The sequence below is a fragment of the Protopterus annectens genome, chromosome 7.part0 (genome assembly GCF_019279795.1).
Source record: "Protopterus annectens isolate FY-2018-M chromosome 7.part0, PAN1.0, whole genome shotgun sequence".
Classification (NCBI taxonomy): Eukaryota; Metazoa; Chordata; order Ceratodontiformes; family Protopteridae; genus Protopterus; species Protopterus annectens.
The window spans coordinates 28,681,962-28,709,007 of NC_056739.1; the positions used below are offsets into that span (position 1 = coordinate 28,681,962).

The following is a 27,046-nucleotide window of genomic DNA, read 5'->3' on the forward strand; positions in this document are numbered from 1 at the left end:
ATGTCTGGGGTGATTAGCTTGTGGTCGGATCTGACCAGCGAGGAGTTGACCTCTGGTGTGGAACATCAGTTACCCATATCAGTAATGACCAGGTCCAGGATATTGCTGCCCCTTGTGGGGGGTGTGGACAAGCTGATCCAAGGCTTTGCAATTTATGAATTCCAGAAAACTTTGAGTGAATGAGTTGGTACATGAGTAGTTTTCCCAGCTGATGGTGGGGTAGTTGAAATCGCCCATAATTAAGGTATTGGGTTGTACCTTAATATTTTCCAGTATCTTAAGAAATGAAGAGTGGGAATCCTGGGGCATGGTGGTATCATTCTGGGCGATGGCAGGATGCTACTCAGGGCTAGGGTCATACCTGCCTGGGCTACAAGATCTGAGAGCTCCTCCATGACTCTTTTCATGTAGTCCAGGGAGGTACTTCTCAGGTCATTCACACCAACATGGATAATGACAGAGTCATATTTGTACTTGTTGTGAAGTGACCTGAGTGCGTGCATTATGTGGCAGATCCTGGCACCCGACAAGCAGCTGACAGTAACCGTCTCCTTGTTTAGCCTGGTGAGTGGGACATCAGTGTACCTGACTATAGAGTCACCTATGGCTAGTGTGTTGGGTAAGTTGTTTTGCCTTATGGGCTGAGGTTGAGTGGCACACTGATTTTGTGGGCTATGTGTCATTTGGGTAGTGTTGGGGGGTGGTGGTTGTCTGCTTTTCAGCTTGGGAGGTCTCTGTTGCTTGGGCAGATTTTTATTGAGACCCTCCGTGAATGTGGGTGTGTGCTTTGTGTTTCTATGAGTGGGTTTTGATAGTGTAGGTTTTAAAGGACTATGTGTTGAGTGTGGTGTGGTGCAGGTATTAACCTTCTCCTCTTGACTGACTAGTCCATTTTTGGCTGGAGAGAACTTGGCTTCCAGTTTGGCTATATAAGTGTATCTCTCACAGGTTGTAGTGTTGGGTGGTAGGAGGAGAGGGTTGTCGGTGTACATGAGGCAATTGCTACATTGCCCCAAGATGCCCAGGTTCATCAGGTGGACAGGAGAAAACACTGGGAGCTGACCCATGGACAAGCCTGGATAGGTGCTTATTAATTTAAGTATGTGTTCTGAGCAAGTGCTGAGCACAAGGAAAGAGATTTGAATGCTGAAACTAAAAAAAAAAACTGTCTAGTTCTAGCTAAAACTACTAGCTAGTTTTAGCTCCATTCCCAAGAAGAGAAGCAGGATACGGCCTGTTTGTTGATCCACAGTCTTGTCCCAGATGATGCAAGGGTCTGCAGGCTTGTAGCCTTTTTCTGGTAGATGCCTTGAATAGCAACCAAACCAATCAGGTATGTTAAGCACAGGCACTCACTCTCCAATCAGAAAGAGTCAGGAATCAATGCACTCTGCTCCTACTCTCACCAGGATCAGAATGTAAGCACAGATTCCAGCTGTCAACTATAAAGCAGTTATTAAGCTTTCTGATGATTAGCAGTCTCCAGTAAATAATGTAACTGCAGTCTTTCTCTCACCAGGAGAAAACAGAAGCACTAATCCCAAGATGACTACTGAGAGGCAGAGTGTGGGCTCTACAATAACTGGTGGTCTTGCAATAGATGCTTAAAGATAAGATAAAAAAATGATTTATCCTAAACACTGCAGTGTGCAGTAGAGGAGTTAGATGTGAAAGTAGGTAACTTAAGTTTTTCCTGTCTAAAAAGTTAAAGTTTTAGTGGAGAGTCACTATTTTTAAAACAGCAAGATAAATTGAAGGGGGTGGTCACTTTTGTATTCTGATACTATGGAATACAGTAGGATGGCCAATAAGTGATTTCACAAAATGATAATTTTGTGCTTACCCACACCAGCCAGTAAAAGCAGAGAGGAAATGAGATATATGGTCAAATTAACATAAGGGGCAGGCAACTAGAAAAATAGTGGTGTTTAAGAACACAACAGTAACCGGGTAAGAAAAATTTCTGTCTGACTCACAAGAGACAGAGCTGTGGTCTCTTTTCAAGTTTTAATATGCAGTTAAAAGCAGAAGTAAAACAAGTGTAAAGAAAACAAATCACAGTACACAAAATAGAAAAAGGCAATAAAGTAATAAAAACACAACAAATAAAAATCAAACTAACCTTTCCCTCACAGCAAACTGTAGCAGAATCTGGGTGAGCCTTTCTAGTAGTAGTACGTCTTTTTCTTATATAACTGTCACCCTGCATGCATGTGGTATAACACAAGGGGAGAGTCTCTACAGTGGGTTGAATGCAGAGGTAGTCCCTGCACTTCCATAAGTGGTGTTACTCACAAGCAACCCTGACTCCCCAAGAAGCATGAGCAGTTGTGTCCCACAAGTCCTCACCAGGAAATCACAATGACCGAGTGTGCTTCTGGGTGGACCTTTCCCATCCCCCACCCCCCCCAGAAGAGGCAAGCAGAAGTTAGTCCTACACACTCATTCCTCCACTGATTGGTGTTTGTAGTGGATGGTATTCAAACCTAGTCGCCTTGGTCTTAATGAGGGCTCCATCCCTCTATAGCATACAGCCAGGCTTGTATTTCATTTAATGACAGATGTTGTGCTTTGAAATCTGAACTTTACTTAAACTAGTGTTGAGTTCTTCCTTGTTTGACCTGAAGTATTTTATAACTTTGAAGATAACACTAATCAGTTATTAAAGTTTCATTTCATTCTGAATTCTATTTCATTCAAGAGTTTATTTAATCACATGTGAAATGCTCTGGTCACTGGCTCAGCATTTATTTATTTTTCTTTCAAGGTAATTGGCTGCATTGCTAGTCTTCATGGATTCTGGAGGAATGGATAAATTTCTCCTTTATTAGCTTTATCATTAAACAGAGACAATCGCGGTTCTTCTTTGTATAATACTGACAGGGTAGCAGCAGTGTCTTTGGAAACAAAGGATAGTCAAGAAAAATGGGCAAGTTTATGAGGTGACCCACAGCTGGTAACAGAATTTATCGTACCAGGTGACCCAGAGCCAGTAACAGAATTATATATACCAACTCCAAGATCACCATACCTCAAAGAAAAGGGAATATTCTGAGAAATGGTATGTAGGACTTGGTATATACAAGTCCGATCTTTTGGCCATTCAGTCTGTGCATTTTGGGACTAGCTTTAGTGGGTCCCGACATATCAAATGATTACTGCTACCGCCAGCTCCTTTCCTTGTCTGGTTCAGTGGGTCTCCTGCACTCTCCTTAGTCTTCGTCCCCTCCAGGCGCAACCAGATCTGTGTCTGGGCCAGTAAGGAAATGAAAGGTGCTGTGGGAGTGTCGTATTGCTGCTGGGAGTGTACGCTAACTCCCACCGCCATGTGGCAGTCTTTTCAGTCTGTCTTCTGGAAATGCATGTGCACATCCTTGCGTGTACCTCCTCTTATGTGGCACATCTCTTATACAGCAGAGAACTTTCCAGACTAGTAATACTGCTTTATTGTACTAAGCCTAGGCTGCCTGCCTGCCTCCCAACCCCTTAGGATGGGTGAGCTAATGTCAGCCTTTCATTTTTCTCATCCCCCTGCAGCCCCTCCAGCACTGATGCAACTAAGCAAACAAATATACTCTGGGGCACAGTATGGGCTTTATCCCTATGTGCCATGAGGCCTTTATAGTATTTTTTTTTATTTTCTTATTAATATGCTTACATTAAAATAGGTTTTCTATTGCTTTATGAAGGTATGGCTTTGCAGTTTTGGAATAATGCACAGGACTGGATATATTATAAGCAGGTAAAGATGTAGTAAGTAGAATCTGGAGAAAGCAAAATATTAGGGCTTTAATGGAATTTGAGAGGTGAGTAGACAGCTGGTGCATTGTACAGAGTGAAGATGGTAAACAAAATCTAGTCTGCGTTCTTCACAGTTTCATACAGTGGTCTGAGGCATGTTGTTCATTGTTTAACTAGACTGGAGGACTGGTCCAAAGACCATTGTTAGTAATGACATGAGAAACACAGCAGAAAACATGAAGAAATGGCAATATTAACTTAATATAACTAAAGAAGTATGAAATATAGCAGTTGATGCATATCAGAAAACATGAGATGGAATTAAATATAACATAGGACTAAAATTATAAAAGGTCCTCTAATCCCCATTTGTATTGTCTACAAAATGTATATAATATGCAACATGAAATATACAAGATACTAAATTCTGCATGGGCCGTTCGGCAGTAATTGGTACACATAACAGTATTAGGACTAATTAATACAACTTGCGGTGTACAGTTGTAATTGGATATGGTTTTTAAAGGAAGATCATTTATATTCATTAAATCATTGTTCTAAATTCATTATATTTGGATTCAAGGGTTCAGGCTTCTTTTACGCAACTCAAGACAAAGGTAACAGGAGACCAGATTTATTTACTTTATTTCTGTTTAACAATTTTAACTGGTACAACACCCTCTTCAGCCACTACCCAGGTATTTTAACAGTTACAGTATAATAAACCAAAACAGTCATGCCAAATAAGATATAGTTACTGTGAGATGCAGAGAGACATGTATGGGTCCCAGTAATTTTGTTGAAAGGTACTTTGGTCGAGATCAGTTTAACTGACACAATTTGGTTGACTAAACAGATGGTCAACAGGCATGCGAGATCAACAATCCCTGGATAGGGGAATATACCTTTTTCCCCATGGATTGTGTGATCTGGAAGTTAGACTATATAATTATCAGGAGGTGTGCTTTCTTTGTGTTTTTAGAAGTTTTAGATGAGCTGAGATTAATGTGCAGTAGCTTGTCGACTTGCATAATGTCAATCAGTTTGTTTTGACATTACGCACGTCAACACAAATGGTATGCAATCAATTTAAATAATTCCATGTGTGTGTGTGTGTGTGTGTGTGTCTATATATATATATATATATATATATATATATATATATATATATATATATATATATATATATATAGATATATATATCTATATATATATATATATATATATATATATATATGTATATACACACACACACACATACATACATATTTACATTTAAAATTCCAAGGGTAGGTTCGGTGACCACGGGTTGATAGATTACAGTTGGCTGACCCATGTTGCCGATCCTTGAGTTGTGCAAGTGGCAGATCAGCGAATGCACAGTGAATTCGCACAGATGAGGTTGATCTTGTAACTAGAGATCGCGGTACAGTGGGGATCAGGAATTTACCCTTTTCCCCACTGTAGTATGATCTTGGAGTTGGAATATATAATGTGCAGGGGTGGATTGTATTCTACGGATGTCAATAAAGGTCGGATTCACAACAGGATGTGTGTTTGCAACATTCTGACCTTCTCAATATTCTGTGTTCAACATTTTAGGTGACATTTGAAGTAAGAATGTCTTTTGTGTGTTGACTATGTGATAGTAAACCATATATATATATATATATATATATATATATATATGTGTGTGTGTGTGTGTGTGTGTGTGTGTGTGTGTGTGTGTATATATATATATATATATATATATATATATATATAAAACTACACACACACATACACACACACAGGGCAAGCATAGTAAGATTGACTTAAACAGGGATTCTTAGTGGAAACAGAACAACTACATGAGTAGATCCTGCTGTAAAATGTTTCAGTCAAGAGCCTTGGAATATAACATTCATATGGGACAATGCAATAAAATGTGTGGACGTGGTGGTGTAGTGGTTAACTTTTCCACCTCTCAGCAAGAGGTTCTCCGGTTCGATTCTCGGCTGGAGAGCCTCTTTGTGGAGTCTGCATGTCCTCCCTGCGGTCATACGGGTTTCCTCCCACATTCCAAAGACATGCAGAAGGTGGTCTGGACACTCTAAATTGGCCCTAGGTGTGAGTGTGTGCATGTGTGTGCCTTCTGTGAAAGGTTGGACATCAGGCTGGCCACCCAACACCAAATAAACTCCACTGCCAATCGTTCTGCTGGCCGTTGTTCTGCTGTGGGGACCGCTAATGGGAAAAGCCATTGTTTCTTGTTCTGTTTGTAACCCCAGTGAGATGGGTGTTCTACTCTATTTAAAGAATAAAAGTAAAACAGAATAAAATAATATGGTCATTTGGAGAGAATGAATGATGCACCACAAGTCTGGTTATACAGAGGAATAAGACAAAGGTGTGTCCCTCTTTCTTCCAGCTATGAATGTTTTAGCAACCAGCAGCGATTAAAACAAAATCCATCTGTATTCTGATGATACAGAGTTCCTATTTAAAAACTCCAAGGTGTTTGATGCTAGAAATATGGGGATTTGTTATGGAAATCTGAAGTTAGTTGGCTATAGTCCTAGTACACCTAATACACAGAAAATAGTAATCTTCCGAGAGACTTGAGGAGGTACTCAGACGGCATGTCAAAAGAAATTGGTAATTGGAGAGTTATTTTAACCCAGACAGGTGATGACATTTTAATTAGAATTTTAGTTTCTTGAGGAAAACTAAGGTGAGAAGGTGCCTGGCTGGCAAAAGGTTGGGTACAGGTATATTTTTGGTGGGGGGGGGGTAAGGTAATTACCCATTGAAAGATTGTACCTAGATTGTTGTATGTTATATAGACTTTGGGATGTTAAAAAGTGTATATTTACCTAAAAAGTAGCACTCCTCTAAGAGTTTATTGCCTGAAGTTTCTAATTCACTCTGAAGTATTTTCTTGTACAGATTTTGACTTTCAGTCACATGTAGGGATTTTAAGTTGTGCAGCTCACTACCACCAAGGCCTCACCCTATAACAAAACAGTAATTTTTGGGGTGGAGGTATTGGGTGTGATATGCTCAGACAGGAAAGCAGTGCATGTATATGCAGACAGCTGAAAGTCTGATAAGAAAAATGTAGCAGCAACAGCTGAATGAAAGTTGAACTGCTGATCTGATTAACTATTTTAAGGTCAAACTAGACTAAGCAATATCCTGAGCTTCTCTTTGTATCAATATGTGATTAACTAGCAGGTAACTAGCTAACACGCCACCTCCTCTGACAAATAACGGACACACAATCTGTAGCAGTAAATCTTGTTTCTTTTTTTTACAGCTAGCACTTCTAAATCTTGAATGAAAAAGGAGAAAAAACGGCTTACTTCCTGCCAGAAAACAGCACTTCGAAAACATATTAGATATATAAATCCAGAAATGCAGCAAGGCTTTTAATGCAGATGAAAGATTCATTTAGGAAGCAGGATGCCATAACTGCTCTGTATGATGACAGAACTAAGCTGAGAGCGAGTGAGCGCGTATTACCTTTTTCCCTCAGTACTAGTGTGGTCGGGATTTGTGTGGCTACAGTGAAGCGCTAATTTCCTTGCACTTGGTTGCGCTAAATCTTAGTATTTGTTCTCTGATTTTTGAGTTTCTTGATCTCATTCTCAATAGGAAATCACAGTCAGTGCTGTTTGTATTAATTTAAAAGAGGTGTTACAGGCTGACAGCAAAGAGTAGAGCACTCGGTAAGGCTGCCGTTCTCAACGACTCCGTCCTAAGAAAGGATGGGGCCAGAGCAGCACAACATATGAAACCAAGGCCTTGCAGACAGAGTCGCTGTTGTCTCACCGCTGATATTGAGGAGTAGAATGGAGGTAATACATTCCATGTTAGGCAAAACTGATGCTGTCAGCCCATGTTTTTTCTACTCATCGGAGTCATTGCTAAAGGGAAGAGCGGTATCTGTCTGTTCCATGCTTCCTCCATGGAGAGGCCTACAACTGTCACACAAACTCTCTCTCCCTTATCAATATATTACTGCTTTATGGCAAAGTGGTTTCCTATCACTGAATAAATTTGTTTTTGAAAGGCAGTTCTTCTAGACAAAAGCTGTTTCTTCTCAACAATAGCATTATTAGTATTATAACGGTGCCCAGTTCCAGTGTTGAGTTACAGTCACAAACTATTTCTAGAACTCTTCATACCTGTCCATGTGTTACCTTCAACAATTATTTTCACCATATTGTTTCTGGGACCATACTTTACAAACAGTTCCATTGTTAATGTACTAGTTCAACCCCACATATGATGATGTATACGGAGTGTAATTCTAAATTCTGTAAAGTCCTATCCTGTTGTAATGACATAACATATGAGGTGTAACATGAATGCTATAGTTCTAAATAGTTTTAAAATGAGCCTAATAGGCTCAGGGTACTTGGGATTTAAGGCAGAGGTCTGGGTCAGGGAGATCAATGATGCCAGAGGATGTGGGCTATCTAAAAGAATGGGAGACCTTTGGAGAGAACAGAATCAAAGGTGGCAGAGGATGTGGGGTACACAAAAGAATGGGAGACCTTTTGGGAGAACAGAATCAAAGGTGGCAGAGGATGTGGGGTAGAAAACAGAATGGGAGACCTTTTGGGAGAACAGAATCAAAGGTGGCAGAGGATGTGGGGTACAAAACAGAACTGGAGACCTTTGGGGGAGAACATAATCAAAAGTGGCAGAGGATGTGGGGTACAAAACAGAATGGGAGACTGTTGGGGACAATATAAGTAGTAGAGATGTTAGTGACTGCATTTTTCAGAAGCGAAAAGACAAAATGGAAATGGACAAGAAGGAGGAAACAGTAAGATGGGACACACAAGAAGGAGGAAACAATAGGATGGGACACACAAAAAGGAGGAAACAGTAGGAAGAAGATGGGGTGCATGGGAGGATATCTGTATAGAAAGACAAGAGGGTGGAGTAAGAGACAGAAGGTGAAAGATGTAATAAGGAAAGAGAAGATGAAGATAAGGAATGTATGCACGGTGCACATCTGTAAACCGTATGGAAATCTAATCGAATGCTAATTCAGACTGCATGCATATATACCTAACACATGCAAGCAGAGCGCAGGGAGAGCAAAACCTCAGCGCAACAGCAGCTCTGAAATAATGCCTCTGACTGTCAAGCAGACGTCAAAGTTCTACAGTTACATGTAGCTTGGAATGAATAAGAAAAAATGGGGTACTGACAACAGAGTTATTGATACTGCCGGATGCATAAGTGAGTAAATTAATAAATGAAACACTAACCAGAATGCATAAAAAGTTGTCTCAAAGTCAGTACTGGCACAAACATTGAAACGTTGAGCTTGACTCTAACTCTGGAGTGAGCATACATTTTAAGAACTCAGAAATATATTTAAAAATCTTATCCTCATGCCATATAGCTTGGAAAGTGTGAAACAATACAAAGTTTGTGCAATGCAAATATGGTATTACCTTGAATGTTTAAAATGACAGTGACTCTTGGTTTATTGTCTGACTTGTAACTGATATCACATGTATAATCCCCTGCGTCGGCTGGTGAAGCATTAATGACAACCAGGGAGGCATTTCCTTTCCTCAGTTCTTCCACAGAGAGCTGTGCCCTTCTGCTGTTAAAAAGGACATTATCAGTGTACTTGGCTACATGATTTCCATGGAATTCCCACCGCACTGTAAGATGATCCAAGTCCGCTGTCCCAGAGTTGACACTGAAGTAACATGGCAACAGCACTGTGGGTCTCTGTTGGTCTTTTTCTTGGGATCCGGTTGTGACATTTGGTGGTGAAACATCTGCAACAGAAGGAAACAAAAGTTTAGTGTTACGAAATGGATGTATATTTGCAACAAGGTCTACTGTTCTGTTTGAAAATTAATTACTGGAAAATGGTGGCAAGGGGTGAATTCTTGGTGCTATTCTACAATGGGAGAGGAAAGTAAAAATAAAAATTTAAAGAGACCCTTTGAAAACAAAACAGTTAAGTTCAATGTTTGCTGTGAAATACTAAATATTTTCACCTATAGGCAGTTATCTTAAGCTCTGAAAGTTTGTGAATAAAACAACACTTCATGTTTCCAAGTTCTGTACAAATGGAATAAATTAACTATAAAACAAACTGAGTATTTCTGATGACATTTGACTTACTGATGTGCAGAAAATCCAGTAGTACTGGGTCAGAGGATGCCTTGCATGCCAGTCACAGGTCACCTCTTAGCAGTCTGTAGGATACTTACTATACTGACAGGGCTTTGAGTTGGTTGTTTTCGTAAGGTATTTCTATAGGTGTTCCAATTGTTGCATGTGTCTGGATAGATACGTGTCAGAGGGGGCATTATATTCAATTACTGGCCAATTGAGGGTAAGTAAAGGGGGACAATGACATCCCTAGATCTAGCCACAATTGCTGTGTTTATAAGCTGTGCAACATAGAAGGACCTTTTTTTACAGCAATGGATACGTTGGTCAAAAGTTAGGTCATGTTATGTGAACTGCAATTCTAACAAATTTAAATAAAGCTAAAACCGATCTTACTTTTAATGGATGGTTAAACTTGAATATGGCTTTATAATGAACATAAATTTTAGAAAATCAAAACGTTTTAACTATTTTGTTTTGAATTTGTTAAGTGTGGTAGAACACTGATTTCAGTGGATCTATTTCATCTGAATTCAATATTGTGTGACATCTGAAGTAAAAATGGGAAAGAAGATGAAGTTTATGGATGCATAAAAATTGTTACCATTTTCACGTAAAGTGATGGAGACTCTCGGTTTGTTGTCAGAGAGGTATTTGACATCACATGTATAATACCCTGCATCTGCTGATGAAACGTCCGTAAGTACCAGGGAAGCATTTCCTTTTTTCAGCTCATCCACAGAAAGCTTTGCATGTTTGCTGTCGAGCATAATGTTGTTACTAAATTTTGCTAAATGTTTTCCATTAAATTCCCACTGAACCACAAGATGATTCAAGTCCACCAATCCAGACTCGACGGTGAAATAACATGGCAACAGCATTACTTTTTCCTGCTGGGTTGTAACATTAGTGTCGGGTGTAGTTTTTGAAGGTGCAACATCTGCAACAGGGGCAAATAAAAATTCTGTGATAAACGTAACGATGACTGTCATCTTTACAACAAGTTACAGTACACATTGCTTTTATTAAGAATTTAGTGGTCTGAAAAGCGGATTGGGCTTGCAGATAGTTTTTATAAACAATTTAGTGATATGAAAACAAAAACACTGAGAAAAACAATCACACAATCATTGTAATGTTAATGAAACCTAAATGTATAGCACAAAATCTACTGAAGGTAAGCAATGGCTGATGCATACTTTGGTGTACTGGACTTCAACAAGACTGAATGAATGAGCTGTTGTTGTATGCTCAGGTTTGCTTCTCACAGCTTCCATTCCTGTAGATTATGACTTTGTGCAATTAATTTACAAATGGTGCACTAGTAGCAAATAAAAACTGGCTCTCTAAACTTTACAAAGAGGCAAAATGTGTTTATCAGTTGAGTAGAAAGAATTAAAGTTATAATTTGCCTGCAAGTTTAGTCGTGTAGTGCTAGGACTGTTTTTCCTTCTGTGCGACCGTGACAAAGTCACTCAACACAATTGCACAATGGTTTAATAAATTGCATAATGAATAAATAACTTTATTGCCTTACAAAGTTGGTCCATCTAGTTTATTGCTTACCATTCTGGAACTATAGTCTTCCATCTTGTATACTGTCTGAGACATACACGCTGAATTAAATTATTTCATATAATGCAATGTTCGGCACACTGACACTCAGAATGTTGCTTATAATTAGGTCACTGAATAGAACATGCTTTGGCTATAGTTTCTGATATTTCTATGGAATTTTATCAGAGAATGCTTGTAGGTTTCTGTAGGATGCTTCAAAAATCAGTAATGTTTTTCTGATATCCAGAATAAAAGGCCTTAACAGTGCATTCTTCTGATGATCTTGGTTTTCCACATTAATCCAAAGAAAGGTCCCAGACAGTCATGTGGGAATATGCCACATATGCTTACCTAGTACAATAGCTGCAATATCTCAAGTTACGACTGCTCTTCCTTTTTAACACATGGAACTACTGTAGAAGCTGCCATCTAGTGTCAGTCAACATTACTGTATTCCACTATGATTCAGTCCTGCAACCAGCACCTTTCAAATAGGATCTGTGAAGTCCAGCACTGTCCCACATACTCTAGGCTATTACTGCATGTTCATTATGGTTTATCAGTATACAAGCAAACAGAATTGGTATCCTTCAAATTTCAAACACCTATTAAAACAATGTCCAAATATCTAGGCTTCATCATAAAGTAATCCCAGGAAATCAGAAGTGTCCTGCCGCAATCGCGGCCAACCCTATTCTGTTTACTGGGTGTGCATGATGAGCCACAATGCTCATTCACAATGTATGCAGTCAGGCAAGTGTGTGCAATGAGCAGCTTCACATCGTAACAGCAACAGGGACCTGTGGGGAGATCGTGTTGCACCAGGCTGCAGCCTGAGGGACATATGTGCTACAGTAGTGGTCATCTAACAAGCATAAGTCTCAGGGCTACTCTCTACAAACCTGGAAGTACAGTTGGTCATAAGACATGTGAGATGATATACTTGTGTAATTCAAAGATACATACATGCAGAGAAGACACCTGTGGAAAGTTATAAGGGACGAACGATTAAGGTAGAAGGCTAGAGGAGGTATCAGGGCCTCAGAAACAACTACATAACATAGACACGATTACAAAGGGAGGCATTGACACCATCATGGATGTGGAACAGTGCAGCAGGGAGTATTAAATGCACACTGATATCAGTCTCAGGTAACTGAAGTTAAGAAAGAAAAAAAAAACATGATGGGCAGGGTATAGAAAAGTAAAAGATATATCGACCAAAAGTAGGTGCGTTTATCTATTTTTTTACCAGATTAAGGACTGGAAATGGAAGATACTACTGCAAAAAAGAAGTAAGCAGATAATAGAACAGAAGTGAATACTTAAAGAATGAGCAGTATGGAGATGGGGAAGGAGAGAACAGATACCTATTTTATATTTATGAAGAAAGAATAATTTGGGAAAGAAAGTGAGGGAAGTAGGATGGTAAGAGTTGGGGTAGGTAGCAGGAGAAGATGGACATGATTGACAGGATGTGGGGGACACAATAGTTAAGGAGACATAAATCAGAGAAGACAGTGATGAGGGGGGAATTGAACACTCAACATGAGTGGGCATAGACACAAAAGGGAAGGGAACACTAGAATGGAGAATAGGATGTGGTGTTCACAGCTGCAGCTTCTGCCAGCTGAGACCTCATAGGAGACTATGAGCCACCATTAGTACTGTCACCACTGAGCCTTGTTACCACCCTTGGTATTGTCACCACTGGGCCTTGTTACCACCCTTGGTATTGTCACCACTGGGCCTTGTTGCCACCATTAGTACTGTCACCACTGAGCCTTGTTACCACCCTTGGTATTGTCACCACTGGGCCTTGTTACCACCCTTGCTACTGTCACCACTGGGTCCTGTCTCAGATGGTGGTGAAAGTGATGGATAGAGATGTGACTTGAGTTGCCAGAGGAGGTTCTTCATTTAGGGGGTCTATATTATATTGTCAAAATGGCATTACAGTGAATGCCATTTTGATGACACATAGTGAAATGCAAAAACTGCAAAAGCTGAGGTCAGCGATTTTTTTTTTCCTAGGGAATAAAATCACTTGGCCTGAGCCATGACATTGCCCGTTACCCCACTGTAGTGCAATCTCGGACTTGGTATATTTAGTTAGGGGGGGGTGTGGGGGGCACAGCCCCTCATTTTGAAATGTTTTAACTGGTGTGTTTTGTGTTGTTGGTCTAGAGATTTTTTCCCTAGAGAAAGAATCTGTGAACTAGGGTTTCACAGTTTTTGCATTTTGTTCTTTATGTGTCATCGGAATGGCATTCACTATAATGCCATTTTGACAATATAATATCAACCTTTCATTTAGTCTGTTTTGGTATTCAGCCTCCTGTTGACAATGTCCTTCACAGTGTCTGTAATGGGAGCATGACTCCCTGAGGTGGGGGGAGTAAGTAGGGCAGAAGGTGTAGAGGTGACTGTAGCAGGCTGGGACCCAGATGTGCTGGGTGCTTTTGTTGGTGGTGGGGGTGCTGCTACTGCCACTTGTGAGTTTTTACAGGCCTTGCCAGAAGGATGGGTGCAGGCCATTGTACTGCTGTATATAATAATAAAATAAGTGGAGAGAAACAGAATAATAAAATTTAATGTAAGTAAAAGTATAGCAACAAACAGGGTGGAGAAGTAAAAATACAACAGAAAACTGCAATGTCTATATATGTTGAGTATGCTATATTTAAACATGCCATGTTTGATGAAACAAAAACACTTCTTAACTTAACAAAGCTGTTAGTATATACAACTGAGAGGGGCACCTGAACCAACAGCCATCATCACCTGCATTCTAAAAGGCAGAGTATTAACATGATGAGCCACTTAGAATGACCAACAGGTTTATGTAGTCCAAGATGCAGTAATGATAGCTGAGGAAAATATACAAAGAAATCCTGCTGCTCAGACATGCATTTCACTCACAAGTTATATGTGACTACTGCTTACTAATGTTGTTACATTTATACTGATAATTTTCTGCTTCAGTGATGCTTCATAATCTGCATCACTGTTACTTCTTAGAACATACTACACTCAATATCTTTCTGTGATCTTTCCTGCTTATTCAATTTTATTGTATTGCAGTAATATTTTTTATGCCTTTCTTCTACAGTTTTTTAAACTTTGTTGTATTGTAACTCTACTATTTCTTAGAGCTTTTCTCCCAAGCCTTCCTATGAAAATGGGCATTGTACCCAGTAGAACTTTCCTGGTAAACAAAATCAAATATATATTTTTTTAATTGAAACACATCCAACCAACCAATAATGTTGATAATAGGTTCTTAGGTTTATACTAGGCTAAAGACCACTGGGGCATTTATAAGCCTAGCCATGCACCCCAAATGTATCCCATGAGTTTTCATGCCTTAGGGGTTAATTTAAAGGGTATATGTTAGGACAGCGCTAATGGCTGCTGCTTTCCATCAGTGATAAAACTGTTTAACCAGGAGTGAATTTCCCATCCATTGATGGTCCAGGTTGTACTTGAATAGGGTTAGGGAAGGGCTCTGCTTCACGTGGATTGGAAGTCTATTCTAGAGAATGGGGATTCTCTGAGCTACATACCTGTCCCTCCAACATGGCCTACTTAAGTCTCAAGCAAAGTTTAAATCCTTAGATCTAATAGTTCTGGTGCTGCTCATTTTGCTGATATGCAAAAGGTCCATCAGACTGGGATCCATGGATGCTGTTTATAGCAGGTATATATCACCTCTCAGCAGTCTGTAGGAAACAGTACAGAGCTACGGCTTTGAAGCGATCTGCACAGCACATTGTGTTTACTCCCTGTGTTCTTTTGTGAGAACCTCTGTGGACATTCCAGTCCATTGCATGTGCCTGTCAGATACATATCGAAGGGGAATTATACTCATAGATTGGTCTGATAATGGCCAAATACAGTGGCACAATGATTTCCCTGGATCTAGATGCTATGCCCTTACTTATAAGTTGAGTGACATAGAATTATTTTCTTGCAACCTTAGACAAATGTTGATCAAAACCAAGTTACTCTTTACATGAGTCTCCAAATTACTGACTACTGTGTCTACTTTTAGGGGTGTTTTATCAATGAAGTAGTGTCCCCTGGGTGGTCATCTTCCTAAAAGGTCCTATTATGCATTTTTAGGAATTGAGTTTTAAGCCATGGCTTTGGCACCAGTCATTTGCCTGTGTTAGATCTTCCTGTAAGATGTTAGTATCACAGGGTGTTTCTGTGATTGCTCCTAACTTGCAATCATCTGCAAATGTGGTAAGCCAAAGACCTTTAACATTGGCCTTGACTTCAGAAAAATAGATGCCAAAGAGGGCAGGACCCAGCACAGATCCCTGGATGACTCTACTGGTGACCAACCTCTTTGTTTAGGAGGTCTCTCTAGTCTTGGCTTCCTGGGCCCTGTCTGTGAGCCAGCTGGCTACTCAATGAGTTGCATAGGGGTTTATACCTAATTCAGTGAGTTTGTTTACAATGCCTGACTGGGCTACTGTATCAAATACCTTAGCTAGGTCAAGGTAGGTAGTAGGCACCATTTTGCCCATATCCATTGCCTTGATGACCTTCTCAAAGAAGTCTACCAGGTTCAGTAGGCATGAGCTGCCTTAGATGGAACCAAACTAGGTTGAGTCCAGTGTCTGAAGGTTTTCTATGCCATTGTTAATCATTTCCATAGCTCTGCATTTCATAGGTTCATAGGTAGGTACTAGGCTATTGGCTCTAGGGCCTATATAAGCCTAGCCAAATGGTACCCTGGCTTTTGCCACCAAAGAAAATTATTTTCCTGTGCCCTCATCAAGCAGTGCCACAGAAGTGATCCCCGGGGTGAATTTCCTATCTCCCATCTAATCATCAAGATTTTTCTTGGAGTGTTAATGAGGAGCTTTGTTTGATATGGATAGGTAGTTTGTTCCAGAGTATGGAAAGTCTCTAGGACAGGAATCTATCCCTCCAGCATGTTCTGTTTATTGTGGTGACAAAGTTTAGGTCCCTAGAGCATGTAGCTCGGAGGGATTGGGATGTCTTTAAGTGGAGCATGTCCAACAGCTTTGGGTTTGACATAGCTTTGTATGTTAGGCAGAGATCGCTTTTGAGTAGGTGATATGCGACAGAGTAAATCTGGAGTTTTTTGAGACAGTCTGCGTAGGGCATCTGTTTGAGGCCCAAAATCCTCTTTGTGAGGTATTTCTGTGGCCTTTCCAGTTGTTGTAGATGTCTTGTGAGGTACATACCAAAAGGGGCATTGTACTCTATAATGGGTCTAATGAGTGATGAGTTGAGGGGAACAATGACCTTTTTTTTCCTGGATGAGAAACCTTTTGTGATGAGATGTGCCATGTAGAAGGATTTCCTGACTACTGTGGTGATGTGATTATCAAAGGAGAGACTACTGTCCACCTGTGTCCCAAGGTCTCTTATCACACTTTTGGTGTTAAGTAGACTACCACCTATGTGGTAGTTCATGGGTACATAGTTTTTACCAAAAGGGATGACAATGCACTTTTTGGCATTGAGCTTGAGGCCATGGCTTTGACACCAGGCATCTGTCTCAGTGAGGCCCTTTTGTAGGATGTCCACATCATTAGGTGTTTTGATTATGGCTCCTAGTTTGCAGTCGTCTGTGAACTTTGTTAGCCAAGGACCTTCTGTGTTAGCCTGTACTTCAGAGAAGTAGATACCAAACAGGAGAGGACCTAGGACTGAACCCTGTGTTACTCCACTTGTCACTGGTCTGAATTTAAATTTAGAGTCTGCTACTTTCACAGTGTGGTTCTGTCATTGAGCCAGTTGGCAACCCATCTTGTGACATAGGGATTTATACCTAGTTTGGTGAGTTTATCTATAATTTCAGGGTGGGGGAGGGTGTCAAAAGCCTTGGTGAGATCTAGATATGCTGTGTGAACTACCTTACCCTCATCTTTGGCTTTGGTGACCACTTCAAAGAAGTCTATCACATTTAGGAGACATGATCTGCCTTTTACAAACCCGAACTCGGTAGGGTCTAGAGTTTGGAGATTACCACTGTCATTGTTTATAAGTTCCATAATGATATGTTAAATAGCCTTGCAGACCAGGCTCATCAGGCTAATGGGGTGGTAGTTCCTGGGGTCCATGGAGGTTCCCCCTTTTTGGAGTGGGATAACCATTCAGTGGGCACAAAGCCTGAGGTGAGGCTATGATTGAACATGGTACTTAGGTGGGGTGCCAGTTCGTTCTGTAGTTCATGTAGAATGCAGCCTGGGATGTTGTCAGGTCCCATGGATGCTGTGTTCTTGGCTTTGGAGAGTGTGTTTCTTACCTGTGCAGCCATGATTACAGGAACTTTGCATTCTTGCGGTATAGAGATGGGCCCTTTAGGGGGTGAGAGAGGGGTAAAGTTAGCACTGAACCTATCTGCCAGGATGTTGGCAATATCACTTGGTTCTGCATATTTAGTGCCATTGTGCTGTAACTCAGAGCAGACCTGAGTGTTGCCATTAAGATTCTTGACATAGCTATAGAATACTTTGTGGTTGTCTTTAGAATCAGTGGCGATTTTGTTTTCATAACAAGCTTTGGAGGATTTTATGAGGGATCTCAGCTTCTTACTGAGGCTGACCACAGAGGTCCATCAATTATGGGATTTTACTCTGTTTTAAAAACGAAATGCAGAATCCGGACTAGCCAGAAAACCAAGAAACACTGAAATGCTTGAACGGTTCACACTTTGGATGCCAGAAAAACGACAAAAAAAGATTGTATTTAGCGCTTTCTTCCACTTTATTCATACCATGGACTTCCTCAGAAAAACGGGAACTCTCCCATGTTCCCGTTTTTATACCTTACAGGATGTGATGTCATATTAATCTCATACTTTATGTATTTTTCTTTTTTACTTTTTTACCTTATTGTTAAAAATTCATCATTTGTATATATAAAAAAGAATTAATACATTATATTAAACATCTTCTTATTACTTGTATCAAAATAATACAAAAATAAAAATCTATTATGTAAATAGCAAGATAGTTGTATAACCATTGCTTATACACAAAAAAAGTGTCGTATTGGTGCTTCCACTCTCTCTAGACATACACACTCCATAAAATACATTTACATTCACATTCATACGTTAGCCTATACATGGTCATACCTCTAAAAAACCAATTACCCACACACATATACATAAAAAATGAATAATTATTGTGTTGTTCAACACTTTACTAATACTTATAACTAATATTGATACAGTAAATGGTTTACTAACTGTGATCAAATTTTATATTATTTGCTTAACAAATATCATCTGTTCATTGATTTATAACAGATGTCATAAAATGTAGCTATGAATTATTTTATCATTGAACTAGTATCTCATTACTTTATCACTTCAAAACACTTCTAAAATTGTGTGTTCACAAACATTTTATCTATTTGATAAGAAACATTTAATATTTATTGAATCATTTAATCCAGGTGAAGTATCAGCGCCTAATATCAACTGCCACAATGTTTCCTTTTGTTCAAGTTTGTTATTGATGTCACCTTTTAACACTCCTTTTTCAAGCTTATCTAAAACAAAGAATTCGAACTTTTTAAAGTCCGTGCATACCACAGCATGCCTTGCCAATGCATTGTTTACATCTTTGTTTTTTATGGCCAGAGTATGCTCATATATCGTCTTTTTAAGCATCTTATTGTTTTGCCTACATAATATTTTTCACACGTGACACATGTGGCTAAATAAACCACATGGTCACTGTTACAATTGTTATATTCTTTGGCCCAAAAGTTCTATTCAAATGTTTTAAAGTTACAAAGGACGTGTTCATAATATATCTACACTGTTTGCAATCTTTACAAGAAAAAGTTCCCTTTTTGTTACTTACTATTCTAGTCTGTGTTTCCCTGTTGGTACTTTTATACTCTAACATCTTTTTCAAGTTGTTCGTGTTTTTGTAAGTAAAAGTAGGTTTTGTACCTAGAACCGTCATTAGCTCTCTGTTACCCAAAATGATCGTCCAATTTGTCTCTATAATGCTCCTAATAACTGACATCTCATTACACATGGGCAGCGGAAACATTGTATTCCACTCATTTGTATCCAAATCACTTCCACTCTCTATAGCATTTTCTACCAAAAATTCGTTCCCTTTAATCAAAAGTATTGGTTTAGCTACTCCTGATCTTAAATTGTCCACTTCCTTTTCTAATTTTTTCAAAAATACCAACGAATATCCTCTCTCCAGAAATAACTTCCTTAATAAGAGCAATTCCGTATGATATACGTCATTATTTGAAGTTAATCTACTTAATCTTATCATTTGCCCTTTGATTACATTTCGTTTCATATGTTGTGGATGTAAACTTTCCTTATGTAAATATTGATTTGTAAAGCATGGTTTCCTATATATTTTGCTTTGTAAGATGTGATTTTCCCCTTCAAAATACAGTGTTACATCTAGAAAGTCTATTTTTTTCCCATATCCACTGATTTTAAATGTCAGGGAACTAGTTGTTTTATTCAGATCTTCCACCATGCTTTCAAATTCTGTTTTGTCTCCACCCCATACAAAAAACAAATCATCTATATATCTAACGTATAATAATACTTTATCAAAACTATTGTGGCATTTTAGATGTTCGTTTTCCCAGTTGGACATGAATATATTTGCGAATGCAGGAGCTACTCTACTCTATAAAGAGGACTATGATTTTATGTTAAATGAACATCCAACTATTGGAACTTTCTTTGGAATACCAAAGTTACAGTATGGAATGAGTGATTTGAGCTTTAGACCTATAGTGTCTGCGAAAAACTCCAAGACTGAGAACATTTCCATTTGGCTAGATAGTGAACTCAACCCGATAGCACAAAAGGCAGAACATTTTTTAAGGGACTCGTGGCACTTATTGGAAATATTAGCCAGGAAAGATATATTATATAACGAAATACATTTTGCTACTTTAGATGTAAAAAGTCTCTACACTTCGATCAACCAAGTGGAAGGGGTTGAGAGTTTAAGACACTATTTGATAAGTAAAACCAATATGGAAGGTTCTAAGACTAACACAATTTGTTCTCTTATGGAGATGATTTTGGACAATAATTTCTTCAGTTTTTTGAGAGATTATTACAAACAAACATCAGGTGTGGCGATGGGAGCTAGAGTAGCTCCTGCATTCGCAAATATATTCATGTCCAACTGGGAAAACGAACATCTAAAATGCCACAATAGTTTTGATAAAGTATTATTATACGTTAGATATATAGATGATTTGTTTTTTGTATGGGGTGGAGACAAAACAGAATTTGAAAGCATGGTGGAAGATCTGAATAAAACAACTAGTTCCCTGACATTTAAAATCAGTGGATATGGGAAAAAAATAGACTTTCTAGATGTAACACTGTATTTTGAAGGGGAAAATCACATCTTACAAAGCAAAATATATAGGAAACCATGCTTTACAAATCAATATTTACATAAGGAAAGTTTACATCCACAACATATGAAACGAAATGTAATCAAAGGGCAAATGATAAGATTAAGTAGATTAACTTCAAATAATGACGATATCATACGGAATTGCTCTTATTAAGGAAGTTATTTCTGGAGAGAGGATATTCGTTGGTATTTTTGAAAAAATTAGAAAAGGAAGTGGACAATTTAAGATCAGGAGTAGCTAAACCAATACTTTTGATTAAAGGGAACGAATTTTTGGTAGAAAATGCTATAGAGAGTGGAAGTGATTTGGATACAAATGAGTGGAATACAATGTTTCCGCTGCCCATGTGTAATGAGATGTCAGTTATTAGGAGCATTATAGAGACAAATTGGACGATCATTTTGGGTAACAGAGAGCTAATGACGGTTCTAGGTACAAAACCTACTTTTACTTACAAAAACACGAACAACTTGAAAAAGATGTTAGAGTATAAAAGTACCAACAGGGAAACACAGACTAGAATAGTAAGTAACAAAAAGGGAACTTTTTCTTGTAAAGATTGCAAACAGTGTAGATATATTATGAACACGTCCTTTGTAACTTTAAAACATTTGAATAGAACTTTTTGGGCCAAAGAATATAACAATTGTAACAGTGACCATGTGGTTTATTTAGCCACATGTGTCACGTGTGAAAAATATTATGTAGGCAAAACAATAAGATGCTTAAAAAGACGTATATATGAGCATACTCTGGCCATAAAAAACAAAGATGTAAACAATGCATTGGCAAGGCATGCTGTGGTATGCACGGACTTTAAAAAGTTCGAATTCTTTGTTTTAGATAAGCTTGAAAAAGGAGTGTTAAAAGGTGACATCAATAACAAACTTGAACAAAAGGAAACATTGTGGCAGTTGATATTAGGCGCTGATACTTCACCTGGATTAAATGATTCAATAAATATTAAATGTTTCTTATCAAATAGATAAAATGTTTGTGAACACACAATTTTAGAAGTGTTTTGAAGTGATAAAGTAATGAGATACTAGTTCAATGATAAAATAATTCATAGCTACATTTTATGACATCTGTTATAAATCAATGAACAGATGATATTTGTTAAGCAAATAATATAAAATTTGATCACAGTTAGTAAACCATTTACTGTATCAATATTAGTTATAAGTATTAGTAAAGTGTTGAACAACACAATAATTATTCATTTTTTATGTATATGTGTGTGGGTAATTGGTTTTTTAGAGGTATGACCATGTATAGGCTAACGTATGAATGTGAATGTAAATGTATTTTATGGAGTGTGTATGTCTAGAGAGAGTGGAAGCACCAATACGACACTTTTTTTGTGTATAAGCAATGGTTATACAACTATCTTGCTATTTACATAATAGATTTTTATTTTTTGTATTATTTTGATACAAGTAATAAGAAGATGTTTAATATAATGTATTAATTATTTTTTATATATACAAATGATGAATTTTTAACAATAAGGTAAAAAAGTAAAAAAGAAAAATACAAAAAGTATGAGATTAATATGACATCACATCCTGTAAGGTATAAAAACAGGAACATGGGAGAGTTCCCGTTTTTCTGAGGAAGTCCATGGTATGAATAAAGTGGAAGAAAGCGCTAAATACAATCTTTTTTTGTCGTTTTTCTGGCATCCAAAGTGTGAACCGTTCAAGCATTTCAATTTTACTCTGTTTTGCAACAGTTTCTTTCTTCTGTTGTAAAGTTTGTTTATGGCAGGGGACCACCAGATTGGCTTCCTTTTTTTGGAGGATAGCATCTTGGTTCTGTTAGGGATTGCACGATCCATGCACTCGTGTAAGTGCTTATGAAGTGCATTTGTATAGGATTCAGCAGTCGTACCTCTATTGTCCATCAGCATGTGTGTCGTGAAGTTTGCCACTTCTGTCTTAAGAAGCATGACGTTGGCTTTGGTGAATTTTTTTACGGTGGTTCCCCTAATGGGGGGTGGGGGTGGGATGTTGATGTCAAAGGTGATTAGCTTGTGGTCGAATCTTACCAATGAGGAATTGACCTCTGGTGTGGAACACTGGTTGCCCATGTTGGTAATGACCAGGTCTAGGATATTGCTGCCCCTGGTGGGGGTGTGGATAAGTTAAACAGTGCCTGCAAGTCTTGAACCCAGTACCCTGCACACCATACACAAAGTGATTTACCACTAAGCCATAAAATGTGTCAACCGAGCCAGGCAGGTGTCAGACTAATGGGTCTGTAATTCTTGAGATCCGTTGTTGCTCTGTCCTTGTGCAGAGGGATGACCATTTCAGTCTTCCATTCATGTAGCATGATGCCTGTGCAGAGGCTATGGTTGAATAGGAATGACAGTGGCCCTGATAGGTCATATTTAATTTTATTTAGGAGGCATCCTAGTATATAACTGTGGCACAATGAAGCTGTCTTCGTGGCCTTAGAGAGCACATTTAAGACCTGCTCACTAATGATATTTGGAGGGATTATGTTTGATGATATTTCCTGGGTGGCTGGTGGGGGGGATAAAGATTTGGTATATCTCACAATTCTGTGAATGTGGCTCCATTTATAAACAGTTTGGCAAATGGTTGTGTGCTGTCTTTGAGATTTCAGACATAGCTAAAGAAGGCCTTTTGGTTGTACTTGGCCTGGGATGCTATCTTTACCTCAGAATTTGCTTTGTTGGACTTAATTAGTCCTCTTAGTTGTCTATTAGTTTTGATGAGAGTTCTTATCTTTTTTGCTGTTACACTTCCTAATTTTAACTATGACTTTTTTCTTTTTATTGTACAACCTGTTTAATTTTGGATTCCGCCAGGGTAGTTTGTTTTTTAAGTTTGTTTTGGGCTTCTGTTAGGCACAGCAGCCTCTATGCAATCACTGACAAGGTTGTACAGAGCTCCTGTGAATAATTCTGCATAGGCTGCTGTGTTATCTGGGTTTGGAAGGCTTCATAGGTTGGTACTAGGCTATTGGCCCTAGGGCCTATACAAGCCTAGCCATAATAATTCCCCGGCTATTTCTTCCCACACTATTTACTTCCTGGACCCCTGTCTAGCAGGGCGACTGATGTGATCCCAGGGGTGAATTTCCTTTCTCCCATCCAATCGTCAAGGTTCCTTTTGAAGAGGGCCAAAGAGGCACTCTGCTTGACATGTATGGGTAGTCTCTTCTAGAGTCTGGGGAGTCTCTGGGTCAGGAACCTATCCCTCCAGCATGTTTTGTTTATTGTGATGACAAGGTTTAGATCCCTGGAGCGTGTGGCTCTGAGGGATTGGGATTTCTTTAAGTGTAGCATGTCCAATAGCTCTGGGTTTAACATGGCCTTGTATGTTAAGCAGAGATCGCCTCTGAGCAGACAATATGTGACAGAGTATAGCTGGAGATTTTTAAGGTGGTCAGCATAGGGCATCTGCTTTAGGCCTGTGATTCTTTTAGTGAGGTATTTCTGCGGCCTCTCCAGTTGTTGCAGGTGTCTTGAGAGGTGCATACCAAATGGGGCATTGTATTCTATAATGGGTCTAATGAGGGATGAGTACAGTGGGACAATGACCTCCTTTTTTCTGGATGAAAAGACCTTAGTGATGAGGTGTGCCACATAGAAGGATTTCCTGAGTGTTGTGGCGATGTGGTTATCGAAGGTGAGACCACAGTCCACCTGTGTCCCTCAGTCTCTTATCACACTTTTGGTGTTTAGTGTACTGCCATCTATGTGGTAATTCACGGGTACATGTTTTTTCCCAAAGGGGATAACTATACATTTTTTGGCGCTGAGCTTGAGCCCATGGCTCTGGTACCAAGCATCTGTTTCTGTAAGGCCCTTTTATAGAGTATCCACATCATTTGGAGATTCAGTAATGACTCCCAGTTTGCAGTCATTTGTGAACTTTGTTAGCCAGAGTCCCTTAGTATTGGCCTGCATACCTCTCAACTGTCCCGAATTACACAGTTTTTACCGAGTTTTGGGGTCCAAATAATGGGGTGCCAAGATTCCCGAGTGGCACCCCTTCATTTTCGAGTTTTCCTAGGATATTTTTTATTTTTATTTATTTTTTTCTGTTTTTGAGATAACGTCATCATGTGCGAGATGACGTCAGCTCCATCGATGGTTCCAGCCTGTTGGAATTGAGCTTGCATTCCAGGCCCGGCTGTTCAAATGGTGAGCGGGGAAACATTATCTTTTGGCTGCAGCCTGCACTCATTTATTGTGAACCGTTATGATTAAACACTGTTTGTATAGTCACAACACCTGAAAGACGTGTTAAGAATGATTGTTTGGCAATATCTCTACAAAGAAACTAGAATGCAATTGTGATACGGAGCTCTGGACTTGCTGCTGCATTTTCTTGGATTTCTGGCTGGCTCCTGGCTTGACATGACTGCTGCGACGATTGAAAGGGTAGGTTGGGTTCTTATTTTCAAAAGGGGGTGTGCCTGTGTTAACGCATGCGACGACAGTTTATTTTTCTTAACAAGAAGCCTGCTTGGGAGCTCTACTATTTCTGCATGGCGAGTTGTTGCTTAAAGTACTTCAAACGAATGGGAGCTCTGTAAGGTACGTGAGCCACTACGAGAAGTGGTGCGTAAGCCTGCTTGGGAAAGAACTGCAAACACAGTTGTATTTCTACACAACTGCTACTGTTGACATTCAAATGGAGAATTTCTGCACAGTACTTGCACAAAAAGAGAGAGAGAGAGTGGTGTGTGTGTGTCTGCATGCGTGCTATTTCTCAGTAAGTTGCAGTAAAACTGAAAAAGCACAAAGTCAAGCAGCTTCCCTTCTTCTAGAGATAGATATTTCAATAGATGCACTTTGTTTTTAAAAGTCTTTAAATATCTGTTGCAATAGCCAGTATTAAGGTTCAATTGTAAGCCTATGACATGCTTTAATAATTTTAATGGTGTTCAGTTATATATCTGATTTGAGGAATAACGTCTGTTGTCTATACAACAAAGCTTTAACTTTCCATTAAATGACTAGCAAAATATACTTGTCTTAAGGCATTCTGTAGGCATATACCATTTTAACTACTAGCATAAAAATGATTAATGATTTTTTATTATACTACAGAAACCCTAATTCTGTAACAAAAAAAAGGAAAAGTATCACCTAGAATGTTTCAGCACCTCTCGGCATGAGTCATATACATAAATCAGTTTCAGAAACGCATTTTAGCTGACCAATTCTGATGCCTGAAACAATGCTCTGTGTTCAAGAAAATGCAGAATAGTGAATATATGCAGCTTTTTCAAGGTTACATGTTCCTTTTATCTAGACTGTAAACATGGAGTGGTTACAGTATAAATACACAAAAGCAAATCTATTGATTGTCATGCATGATAATGTTTCAAGAATTTCTAGGCTGCATTTCAAGATAATATAAGGAAAATGTACCTGAAAAAAGCATTTTTGATTTGCAATAACACTGCTTTTTATTAGCATATCACCTATAGTGGTATCTTGCCACAGAATATAACATATTGCCTTGTCTTACAATATATTTTGAATGAATAAGAATTTATGATTCTTATGAAAAAATGTAAAATACTGAAATATTAGATGTGAGCAAGTCACCTGATAGGTTTACTTCCAAGAAAGCTGAATAATCAATGAAAAGCAAATAGAATATGAAACCATTCACTGCATCACAACCATTTTTCATTATGTGACATCTTTTATTTTGAACATGTGCGGGTGTTATGTTATTCTCTTACATTTCTATATGTTTATATAGCTACACACACAGATGCATTCATATTGATATAGGCATGATTATGTGTATATGTGGTGGTGCAGTGGTTAGCGTCACCTCACAGCAAGAGGTTCTCCCGTTTGATTCTCAGCTGGGGTGTCTTCTGTGTGGACTCTGCATCTCCTACCTGAAGTTACATGGGTTTCCTCTGGGTGCTCCGGTTTCCTACCACACTCCGAAGACATGCAGTAGGTAGATTGGACAATCTAAACTGACCGTAGCGGTGTGTGTGTTAGTGTGAAAATGCCCCCACCTGAATACATCTGGGGGCTAGAGGTACTCGGGCTCAAACCTTGCACCTTGGGTACAAGTAAAAAGAGCCTAAAGTCCCTAGTCATCATCACTTGTAAATTTATGCCTTATATTTTTGTTCTGTTCCTCATTAAATCTGTGGTTTTCAGGATTTTGACATTTGAATTTCA

At 38.9% G+C, this 27,046-nt stretch overlaps 1 protein-coding gene across 1 annotated transcript in view; it reads right to left on the bottom strand.

Moving 5' to 3' along the window:
- Window positions 1–27,046, bottom strand: part of LOC122805777 — a 407,858-nt gene that overhangs the window by 313,195 nt on the left and 67,617 nt on the right. Inside the window, exons 4-5 of the mRNA XM_044076043.1 lie at window positions 10,481–10,816; window positions 9,198–9,533 (exon numbers count right to left, since the gene is read on the bottom strand). Of these exons, the coding sequence (XP_043931978.1) occupies window positions 9,198–9,533; window positions 10,481–10,816 (672 nt within the window). The remainder of the gene's footprint in view (window positions 1–9,197; window positions 9,534–10,480; window positions 10,817–27,046) is intronic.